This window comes from Mya arenaria, chromosome 16, assembly GCF_026914265.1.
Source record: "Mya arenaria isolate MELC-2E11 chromosome 16, ASM2691426v1".
Taxonomy (NCBI): Eukaryota; Metazoa; Mollusca; class Bivalvia; order Myida; family Myidae; genus Mya; species Mya arenaria.
The window spans coordinates 45,470,472-45,482,404 of record NC_069137.1 but is presented as its reverse complement, the minus strand read 5'-3'; the positions used below and the strand labels follow the sequence as shown (position 1 = coordinate 45,482,404).

The 11,933-nt window shown below is 36.3% G+C and overlaps 1 protein-coding gene across 1 annotated transcript; it reads right to left on the bottom strand.

The window, feature by feature from the left end:
* Positions 1-960: 960 nt before the first annotated feature.
* On the bottom strand, positions 961-11,507 carry LOC128221285 (inositol 2-dehydrogenase-like). Its single transcript, XM_052929840.1, has 9 exons — positions 11,471-11,507; positions 10,358-10,425; positions 9,348-9,507; positions 8,423-8,493; positions 3,944-4,052; positions 3,547-3,674; positions 2,700-2,923; positions 1,671-1,836; positions 961-1,070 (listed from the first exon to the last, which is right to left on the bottom strand). Exons 2-9 carry the CDS (start codon positions 10,401-10,403, stop codon positions 961-963), a joined length of 1,014 nt encoding a protein of 337 aa, XP_052785800.1. The 5' UTR covers positions 10,404-10,425; positions 11,471-11,507.
* Positions 11,508-11,933: the final 426 nt, after the last annotated feature.

Below are 11,933 nucleotides of genomic sequence, written 5' to 3'. Positions count from 1 at the left end.
ACTAGTAAGAGATCGTTGTTCGACATTGGCAACCAGTAGACGACTGATAAGCAGCTTATTTATGTCAGTCATCGGCTGGATTTTGGTGAGTGAATGCCGATAGTCATTCAAAGTTCATCAACCTGTTCATGGTCATTCTGGGACAGTGCGAACACATCAATATTCAAAAAGGCATTGACGGATATATAACTTCCTTAGGTCACAATAAGATAAAGAAGTTGGTGATGTTGTATAAATTATTGTTTTATATAACATGAACTCACAACAAGATAAAGACGGTGGCGATTGACGAACATGTACAAAAGCAAAGATCTATAAAAAAAAGATATTAAAGAGAAAAAGTATTCCTAACACACATAGGCAGGAAAACGATCCGTTGGTTTACACATGCAACCATTTCACCACAACAACACTTCTACGACCATATAAAACCACCATTATACTTTCTGTTTAGAAACTTTAACTTGATACTGAGCATGTTGTCGGGATACCGATGCGGTTTAAAACGATATGTATATATACATAAATAAGATGGTCCGAAAGACCTACGGATGTTCATCCCGCTATGGTGATGTGTTTTGTTCGGGTATTGGTCTTGCCCTGTAGTATCTATTGTGTATTCAAATTTTCTTGATATAATGCAGTAATGTAATAGTTAGATTTCCTGAAGTCATATTTAAATAATTAAGAATAGGCGGTGAGGGCGTAGCAAACGAGCCCTTCTTAATAATTTCGATTACATCAGGTCATCTAACTGTCATACAAATATAACCACATTGGCCGGCACATTGTCAGGGAGTGTGTATCGGATGAGTGGCTGCTGACGGACCTTAAACAATTTTTCATTGCCTATCTGCATTATCATGGTTAAAAATGTAGCAAGTATTTCTAATATTCTAATATTCGTAAATTGTATGTTTAATTAGAATGTACTATACATGAAATCCTAATTCATAGATATTAATCCGTGTACGGTACGGCTGTTTTCGTCCTAAGTGACTCATAACACAGGTCAGCCAGACGCATGGCCTGTAAAGTATCTCTCCTCGTGACTCGCAACTCATCCTTTTCTGAAACAGGGGAAGGAACTGTGTGATAAAAGTATGTTGTCATGTGATACACGAGAATGAAGGAAAGTATTAATTACTGGTTCCATAACACTTACTTAGGTTACACTCTACTATTTCATACTTTTATGTTGAGTTACACAATTTAAGCCCTGCTTTTTGTTCGTATTTCACCTTTTTTCCTGAAGGGAATCGAAATAATACCTTTTTAATTGTTATAAGCTATGTTAAAACGTTACAAACTTGTGGTTTATACTGTGTAATTTTCAAATGTAGTTTCTTGCATACAACCCTAGCGTATTAAGGGGAGGCGTTAATTGACCAAATGAAGTTTAATGTCTATATAATAAATATGAATACATCAGATTGCTTCATTTTAAACTAAAACTGCCACACTCTCCTGGGAGAAGATCCCCCCACGCCAAAATAAAACAAAAACAAAAAAACTTAGCCACATTTTTCTTCCCCTCTTACGTTAAATATTGGATTTGATCCTGTCTAATACAATTTAAAATGTATGGATGATACATATTTGAATACTTTACTTAGAAGACAAGGTTCACATTAACTGCTGAAATTTATCCGTCGATGGACTCTCTTTACCTTCAAGTACGTCAAGGAAGTGTTCCAGCTCGTTGGCGTACGCCTCCGGGTACCTGCGCATGAAGTTGGCCTCAGGAGCCGATTGTAACATACCTCGGTTCGTACCGCTAACCACGTGGTTAGCTCCCCTGTTTTCAACGGAGAGCTGCATCTTTTCACAAAGTACCTAAAGAACAGATGGAGAAATAATGTATCGGGACTAAAAGGAAAAGGCCCCCCGCAACAACCCATACGGTTCACATGTTATGGGACTACTGTTTTGCAGGTAAGATGTACATTTAAAGGATGTTGAGCTCGAAGAAATCAGAAAATCGCGTCACACTTTACTCGTATCAGGCACGTGCATGTCGGTATGAAATACCAAAATTTCAAAGATCGAAAAACCATTGAAAATCAACACGAAAAAAAACCTTATGATTTGACATCGTCACATTCCGTAAAAGTGAAATACCCAAATGTAAACAGATATTGTTAGATACATATTAATATATTTTGAATTGTAAAACGCGTTTCAATTTAACAAAGAGTCAGATTTTAAATACGATAAAAGTTAAAGATATGATAACACAACAGATGATTCCCCATGTTTCACGACACATAAATAAGTATTGTTGTTAATTGATCACTTTAAGCGATAGCAAATGAACAACTTTTATCGTTACTAGTTACTATGTTGTACCGTCACAACATAATTTTATCTTGTAGCATCGTTTTCAAAGCATACCATGATTAATTAATATAAGTATATATATTATCTTGAAAAGTTGTCACCATGGTTAAGTTTAGTCTGTACGTTTTAATTCATTTGATTGGTTAATATCAATAATTGAATGCACTTTTGACCAATCAATGTTTCTTATTTTTATGTAAGCTGTCGTTGCGTCTAATTGTTTACATAAGTATTACACTGTAATATGCTATTCCCATTCAAACAATTGCACTCTAAAGCCCTTTCCCATATTTGAAATAAAGACACCTCCACATGTTTACTTATACAATACTGAAAGAGTGAATTATATGTTTTTATACCTCCAGCCGTTGATCATAGCCAAAGGGACACCATCTCCCGTTGTCTATCACAGAAATGGCGCCGTTTTCATACGTTACTACAACAACCACTTGATCATTGTCGCTTGCCCCCTTTAGCTCATCTTTGTGGGCGTGGCCTTGTGCAAAGACGCTTGTCGGTCGGCTTCCTATGATCCAGCCTGCCATGTCAAGGTCATGGATGGTCGAGTCCCGGAAAATTCCGCCTAAAAATTCAATCGTGTGGAGAAACGTGCGTACATATGAATATAAGGAAAAACGCATGTCTTTCGCAAAACCCTCAAAATGTTCTTGATCTGCAATCGCTTAACATACTTGTACATCATTTACAACGTACACGGTATTGGTCATTTTAACAATGTTTTTTGAAGAACATCTGTCAACTGTCACCTAGATAGTGGTGTCTGATGTGTTTTTTCCCAGAGGAAACTCCTGTTATAATATACTAATATTGAGGACAAAAACAGCTATACATATTAATGAGATTACTGATTGCATATGCACATATGAAGTTTGTATTGTAAGCTGAGTTTGTGCTTATATAAAGTATTCTTAACGATTCGACAGATCCAGCCCGCACTGTTTAGGTGTTTAAGTGTTTAGTGCAAATGTCTTTATATTAGCCATTAAGCATTCATGAGGACTTTGACTCTCGGTCCAGCCGATCCCAAGTAAAATATTTGCCCTTCGTGAACAAAACGCTTGTAAGATCCCCGCATAATGCTCCCGCACCCGGGGACATCCTAGGTGAGGAGGCCTATTTCCCCCCGCTATCCCCGGTATACCCCAGGACCTTGGGACGTGGCTACATGGCTGGTGCATAGCTCACCTGACGTTTTGACGTATTCTATAGGTGGGTGGCTAAAATCACGACTGGTAGATTTTACAATGCGCACCGGTCCTGTACTTCCTGTGAGAATTTGTTGATAGATCGAGAAATGACTGGGGTCGAATCGCCTAAAGCGAAAAAAAAAATTGTTATTCAAAAGGTACAATGTGTTCCTAAGTCCTCGGTAAACACCAATAAATATTGATAATTGTATTCGAATTGTAGTGTGGTTGTATACTCACCTATAGAAACCACAACATAAGGTGTTTTTATTTTCTGCTCACTAAGACCGTAACATGCCCAGTTGGACACAATACGCACTCATGGAAGGCACACAGACTTGGTTTGTTTCTCTGTTTAGCAAGATAGTAATTTACTGGGTAGACGGTTTACTCACCTATGGAAGGCACAAAAGATTGGTTTATTTTTTTGTTCAGCTAAGTCATAACATGCCCGGGTGGACTGTATACTCGTGGTCAGCGGCTTCTCGCAAAACACGGCCTTCCCTAAAATATACTAGCAAACATAATGTGTTCTGATGGCTATCCATAAAAGAGTTTTGTGTTTATGTTAATGTTAAAACATCCACCATCCGAATTATTGAAATTGTACTCGAGTACGAGTCGTTTGTTTATTTTTGTCGAAGGTTGTGGATGAAGTAATCATTTTGAGCCATACTATCATGGACAACGTTCAATAACTTACTAGCTTATGAGCGAAAGGCGTTGTTATTTATTCACACGTTAGTTATTGCTTCAATTCTTGTTATCGTTCCGCTATTTGATTTATTTTGTAGATTTAATCAAAGAAAACACCATCCAACTTTTGAGAGACCTGCCAAGTAGCCGAATGCTTAACGAATTCAGTGTTTGGAGGCATAATGTCATGGCATTACATACGCTAGAAGCGCAACGGCTCCAGTATAAATAATGTCGTTCGGTCATACAGTTGACTCATTGTTGAACGCGAAGCAATTCTATGTGGTTACAGTTTTATTATACTAGAAATAATGTTCAGGGTGGTGTGTAAGTTTACTAGCACTCTGGCAATGCCGATTTGCCGATAAGATTGTTAGTCATATTAGATTTTCGTTGCATTTTGGGACTATTAATCATTATCCGATTAGGCGATTTCTGTCTTAGTTTTTATGGACAGTGTCAAGTCGGTTCATTTAATAATGATTATATTATGATTATTCGGAAATACATGTTGTCTTGCAGCGCTATATGTTGTTTAGGTGTTTGACTTTTGTGTTTATATACAGGACATATGATAACATTTAATGCTACTGGACCTTTTCTTGTAGTTTCGGTGTTCGGATTGAGTGTTGTGTGTTTAAACATGAACATTGTCAAGGCTTGCTTACTGGGCTTGTCTCTGTAGTTTCAGACTTTGTTTTGAGCTACGTGTGTTTAAACATGAACATTGTCAAGGCTTGCTTACTGAGCTTGTCCCTGTAGTTTCAGACTTTGTATTGAGCTACGTGTGTTTAAACATGAACATTGTCAAGACTTGCTTACTGGGCTTGTCTCTGTAGTTTCAGACTTTGTATTAAGCTAAGTGTGTTTAAACATGAACATTGTCAAGGCTTGCTTACTGAGCTTGTCTCTGTAGTTTTAAACTTTGTATTGAGCTACGTGTGTTTAAACATGAACATTGTCAAGGCTTGCTTACTGAGCTTGTCTCTGTAGTTTTAGACTTTGTATTGAGCTACGTGTGTTTAAACATGAACATTGTCAAGGCTTGCTTACTGGGCTTGTCTCTGTAGTTTTAGACTTTGTATTGAGCTACGTGTGTTTAAACATGAACATTGTCAAGGCTTGCTTACTGGGCTTGTCTCTGTAGTTTTAGACTTTGTATTGAGCTACGTGTGTTTTAAACATGAACATTGTCAAGGCTTGCTTACTGGGCTTGTCTCTGTAGTTTTAGACTTTGTATTGAGCTACGTGTGTTTAAACATGAACATTGTCAAGGCTTGCTTACTGGGCTTGTCTCTGTAGTTTTAGACTTTGTATTGAGCTACGTGTGTTTAAACATGAACATTGTCAAGGCTTGCTTACTGAGCTTGTCTCTGTAGTTTTAGACTTTGTATTCAGCTACGTGTGTTTAAACATGAACATTGTCAAGGTTTGCTTACTGAGCTTGTCTCTGTAGTTTCAGACTTTGTATTAAGCTACGTGTGTTTAAACATGAACATTGTCAAGGCTTGCTTACTGGGCTTGTCGTTGTAGTTTCAGACTTTGTATTAAGCTACGTGTGTTTAAACATGAACATTTTCAAGGCTTGCTTACTGAGCTTGTCTCTGTAGTTTCAGACTTTGTATTGAGCTACGTGTGTTTAAACATGAACATTGTCAAGGCTTGCTTACTGGGCTTGTCGGTGTAGTTTCAGACTTTGTATTAAGCTACGTGTGTTTAAACATGAACATTGTCAAGGCTTGCTTACTGAGCTTGTCCCTGTAGTTTCAGACTTTGTATTGAGCTACGTGTGTTTAAACATGAACATTGTCAAGGCTTGCTTACTGAGCTTGTCTCTGTAGTTTTAGACTTTGTATTCAGCTACGTGTGTTTAAACATGAGCATTGTCAAGGCTTGCTTACTGGGCTTGTCTCTGTAGTTTTAGACTTTGTATTGAGCTACGTGTGTTTAAACATGAACATTGTCAAGGCTTGCTTACTGAGCTTGTCTCTGTAGTTTTAGACTTTGTATTGAGCTACGTGTGTTTAAACATGAACATTGTCAAGGCTTGCTTACTGGGCTTGTCTCTGTAGTTTCAGACTTTGTATTGAGCTACGTGTGTTTAAACATGAACATTGTCAAGGCTTGCTTACTGGGCTTGTCGGTGTAGTTTCAGACTTTGTATTAAGCTACGTGTGTTTAAACATGAACATTGTCAAGGCTTGCTTACTGAGCTTGTCCCTGTAGTTTCAGACTTTGTATTGAGCTACGTGTGTTTAAACATGAACATTGTCAAGGCTTGCTTACTGAGCTTGTCTCTGTAGTTTTAGACTTTGTATTCAGCTACGTGTGTTTAAACATGAGCATTGTCAAGGCTTGCTTACTGGGCTTGTCTCTGTAGTTTTAGACTTTGTATTGAGCTACGTGTGTTTAAACATGAACATTGTCAAGGCTTGCTTACTGAGCTTGTCTCTGTAGTTTTAGACTTTGTATTGAGCTACGTGTGTTTAAACATGAACATTGTCAAGGCTTGCTTACTGGGCTTGTCTCTGTAGTTTTAGACTTTGTATTGAGCTACGTGTGTTTAAACATGAACATTGTCAAGGCTTGCTTACTGGGCTTGTCTCTGTAGTTTCAGACTTTGTATTGAGCTACGTGTGTTTAAACATGAACATTGTCAAGGCTTGCTTACTGAGCTTTTCTCTGTAGTTTTAGACTTTGTATTCAGCTACGTGTGTTTAAACATGAACATTGTCAAGGTTTGCTTACTGAGCTTGTCTCTGTAGTTTCAGACTTTGTATTAAGCTACGTGTGTTTAAACATGAACATTGTCAAGGCTTGCTTACTGGGCTTGTCGTTGTGGTTTCAGACTTTGTATTAAGCTACGTGTGTTTAAACATGAACATTTTCAAGGCTTGCTTACTGAGCTTGTCTCTGTAGTTTCAGACTTTGTATTGAGCTACGTGTGTTTAAACATGAACATTGTCAAGGCTTGCTTACTGGGCTTGTCGGTGTAGTTTCAGACTTTGTATTAAGCTACGTGTGTTTAAACATGAGCATTGTCAAGGCTTGCTTACTGAGCTTGTCTCTGTAGTTTTAGACTTTGTATTAAGCTACGTGTGTTTAAACATGAACATTGTCAAGGCTTGCTTACTGAGCTTGTCTCTGTAGTTTCAGACTTTGTATTAAGCTACGTGTGTTTAAACATGAACATTGTCAAGGCTTGCTTACTGAGCTTGTCTCTGTAGTTTCAGACTTTGTATTAAGCTACGTGTGTTTAAACATGAACATTGTCAAGGCTTGCTTACTGAGCTTGTCTCTGTAGTTTCAGACATTGTATTGAGCTACTTGTGTTTAAACACGAACATTGTCAAGGCTTGCTTACTGAGCTTGTCTCTGTAGTTTCAGACATTGTATTGAGCTACTTGTGTTTAAACACGAACATTGTCAAGGCTTGCTTACTGAGCTTGTCTCTGTAGTTTTAGACATTGTATTGAGCTACTTGTGTTTAAACACGAACATTGTCAAGGCTTGCTTACTGAGCTTGTCTCTGTAGTTTTAGACATTGTATTGAGCTACGTGTGTTTAAACACGAACATTGTCAAGGCTTACTTACTGAGCTTGTCTCTGTAATCTCAGACTTTGTATTGAGCTACGTGTGTTTAAACATGAACTTGTGTGCTTAAACCTGAACATTTTCAAGGCTTGCTTACTGAGCTTGTCTCTGAAGTTTCAGACTTTGTATTGAGCTACGTGTGTTTAAACATGAACATTGTCAAGGCTTGCTTACTGGGCTTGTCTCTGTAGTTTCAAACTTTGTATTGAGCTACGTGTGTTTAAACACGAACATTGTCAAGGCTTGCTTTCTGGGCTTTTCTGTGTAGTTTTAGTTTTTGTATTAGGCTATGTGTTTGCAAAGATGATAATTGTTAAGGCGTTCTTACTTGCTTATCCCTGTACATTCACTTACATAATTATGTTCGCTTGTGTTCAATAAAAACTATGAAATTGGTAATGCTTTGGCTGCTTGGTTGGTATCTTTACTTACCAATAGATCAGTTTAATGCTTGGGTCATAGTTAAGTCTTGCCCGTTGAGTTTGTCCATCTACGTTTAAATGGTATGTACTTTGTGTAAGCAAGACATTGATGCTTTTTTAACAGGCAATTGGTAGCCTTCTAGAGTATTGTTGTATTTTACCTGCATGAAGAGATCTGGTAATGAGATCCTCGTGGGTGGATGATGGGGATACAATCAGCACTGCTTCTACACTGATAACAACCATAACACTTTTCAAATTTCTTCAAATAGACGTTACGTTAAGATAACTTCACTAACAAATTTAAACAAGAAAACAATATCACTTTTGTTTGTTAACAGTATATTTGGTTCCAATAACTGATAACTTGATAATGTTTCAGTAAAGCATACGTTTATTTCTCATTTTGTTTTAAGATGATACAATTTTATTTGTCTTAAGTACTTCCTTCTCCTTTTAGATAATTAGAGGCAAACATGATTTTTCCCCCTTGATTTCATAAAAGACAATAATCAAACGTTTAACACTTTCTGCATTAAATGGGCAATGAAGACATAATCATATTACAAATTTATGATCCAACAGGTGTTATTTCACCATTTAAATACTACATAAAACAATTCGTTAAAGATGTAGAGTCGATTTTATGATTCGTATAAGATATCAACACATTATTATTTTTTTTTATACACGGAATTAAAATGGTCGAATTTCTTTTCGGGTACTTAATTTCTGCACTGCATGTACCGCGGGAAATGGCATGCTTTGTCAGTTTTTGGTGATCGGCACATCATAAGCTAAAGTCTTATTGGTGACAAAAGCATGGGATAAAAATACTGTGACACTCGTGTATGTATAATTGCCAAATTTATTCCACTCGCCCAACTCATATATACCCAATTTCACCAAAAGCTCGCTTACTTACACATTTAATGGACTCGTTAAATAGAGGTGCATAATATATGTCGACTCGTTTTTGATCACACATATATATATATAAATCAATAGTAATGTGCTGACGATTAATTTTGACTAAAACGGACATTTAACAAATTATTCATCAAATTTATCTCACGAACTACCGACTTTGGGTCCTCGATGGCCACTTGAGCATTAGCAGGCGTCTCGCAGCGCGTGTCAAGGTTGTATGATGACGTCAGAGCACGTGCCTCTTCAACGTTCTCACGAACGATCCATCTGAGAGAGGCACGTGGCGATCGCAGAATATTCCGTACGTGCTCTAATCCTGACAACGGAAATGGGTTTGCATTGATATGTTGATTATCATTTCATGAAACATGTTTATAGTTATATATGAAACAAATAAAACGCGGAACTAAGCATAAAAGTGTTGTAATGTTTTTAGTTCATAATGATGTCTTGTAGCTATATTTTGAATATAGGATCACGCTCGATTCCGTTATTTGAATATAACTCAGCACTTGTGTCAACTTTAATCCTGTTCGAGGTCAGAATGAGAACCTTTTCCGTGATGGGCGGACACATATATCACTGGACAACTGACACCCTGGTAGGGTTTAAACTCTCAACCTCCACGGTTACTCTTTCCATCTTACCTTTCATTAGTTGAAAAAGAGCAATAATTAATTAATCAGCCTTAATAAAGCAGAAAAAGTGTTTAAATGTAAAAAACAGCCGTTGTATATGTGACAACAGTCCGTTTACAAAATAGATAAATCTGTCATAAAGGGTTCAAACATATTTAAAAGACTTTTCTACGACGTCCTTAAATCTTTGTTGACGTTACTTCATACTTTGATAATACACTGAATTATACAAATTCTCTGTGTTTAACAAAATGCATTTTGGAAATGTTTTTATTAATAGCAATTATTAACTCAAACTTTCAGAATTGTAAACATCCTATTTCTATGTGCATTGTTTATTGACACAGGCTTTTGTACTGCCGCTTTTGCCATTCAAACTTAAAACATCTTGAAGACGAGTATTATATGAATATGGATCCACTGTAAATTATAGCCCAAAAAGGAACAACATGATTATCAGTGTAAGCTGACGTATATTAACACACATTTGACACCTGCTTTACAAATCATACAAACAAACACGCTCACCCATTTTGCCCATACCAAATACTGCCAGGCCAATTTTTGAGGTCATTTTTCTGGATATAATTCTGATTCTGAAAACATTTGAATAGCACAATGTACTAAGAATTAAATAATGATGTAAAATCGAGCTTACAAGAGTGTTTTACAAATGTTTTAAATGTGTATGTATACCCTTACAAAAAAAGGTTTGAAGCGACTAACAACCTTTATCTTTTAAGTGGTCAACATTATATTGTGTAAACTATATATGTCACAATAATATAAAACGCTTCACGTGTTTTTATACCAATAACTGCTGACTGCTTATTCACTGAAATAAATGAATTGGAAAAATGCAAAATACTGCCTTCTCATTAAACAAACAGAAAGGTTGACCACAAATACATTAAGGCAGTTTCTTGTTTAAAGGCCTAGTTTAAGCCTTCTGTAAGTGACCCCCCCCCCCGCCACAAAAACAAACGACGTGTATTTGTACACAACCTTTGTTAATTGATCTTAATCTTCTTGCTTAATTGTCTTATCAGATCTCCAAACTATCCTGCTGTGCAGTTGGGGATGTTTGTTATGAAAAAAGACCCTAAATGGCCCTGAGCCAATTAACGAATACACAGGAAATTGACCTCTACTGTGACACCAGTGCAATTAGCAGGAGATGCACAGCAGGGGATTATCATGCCAAACATTCCTTAAACTAGGCCTTTAACATCAGTTGTGAATTGATTTTTTAAACCAAACTTTTAAAGTGATTATTTTATAAGGAGCAATGTCATTTATTAAAGCAGGTTTAGCAATGCGTTATCTCTTTCGCCCTGACCTAACGTTTATGTTGAATGTTTAAACATCTTCAAGTTCTGAATTGAAGATCAACGAAGGTCAATATTTGTGTACTCTGTGTGAACTAAAGTAGATAAGACAACCATATTAATACCGGCTAAACATTTTACTTAAGTCAATACCATGATGAAATAAAATTATACTACTGACTGGATTATTTTAATATACATCAACAGAAAACAAACACTTCTTAATAAATAAATGCTGCTCGCTTTAATTATTTAAAAGCATCAAATAGGATTGTTTGAAATAACCTTTAAATGATCTTAAACTTTAACTTACTTTTAGAGCAGTGGTGTCCTCAGTATTCCTTTCAAATGAAAATGTAGATAGTGTAGGAAGGCCAAGACAAACTATACTCTAGATTCCCATGTATTTAAAGTTAGTGAAGGATATTGTTGTAGTTCACTTATAATTTTTATTATAGTATTTTGCTCCACAATGACTCAATTACTATTTGATGTATTGCCTTTCATACGATGTAAAATAGTTCATTTTTTATTTAAGAAGAATATTGTTAAGACGTTAAATGTCTTCTAAAAGGTCCAAAGAAGTTAATGAACATTTTACGAAAATTTCTTAATTTTTGAAGATTTTGAATGTCTTTCAAACAGTCCCAAGTAGTAAATTAAAAAAAATATGACGATATTTTTTTATCAACGTGATGTGTTCCGAACGGTCCCAAATGGTGAATTAGCAGTCTATAAACATATTCTTAGATTGTTGAATATCTTCCAGAAAGTAC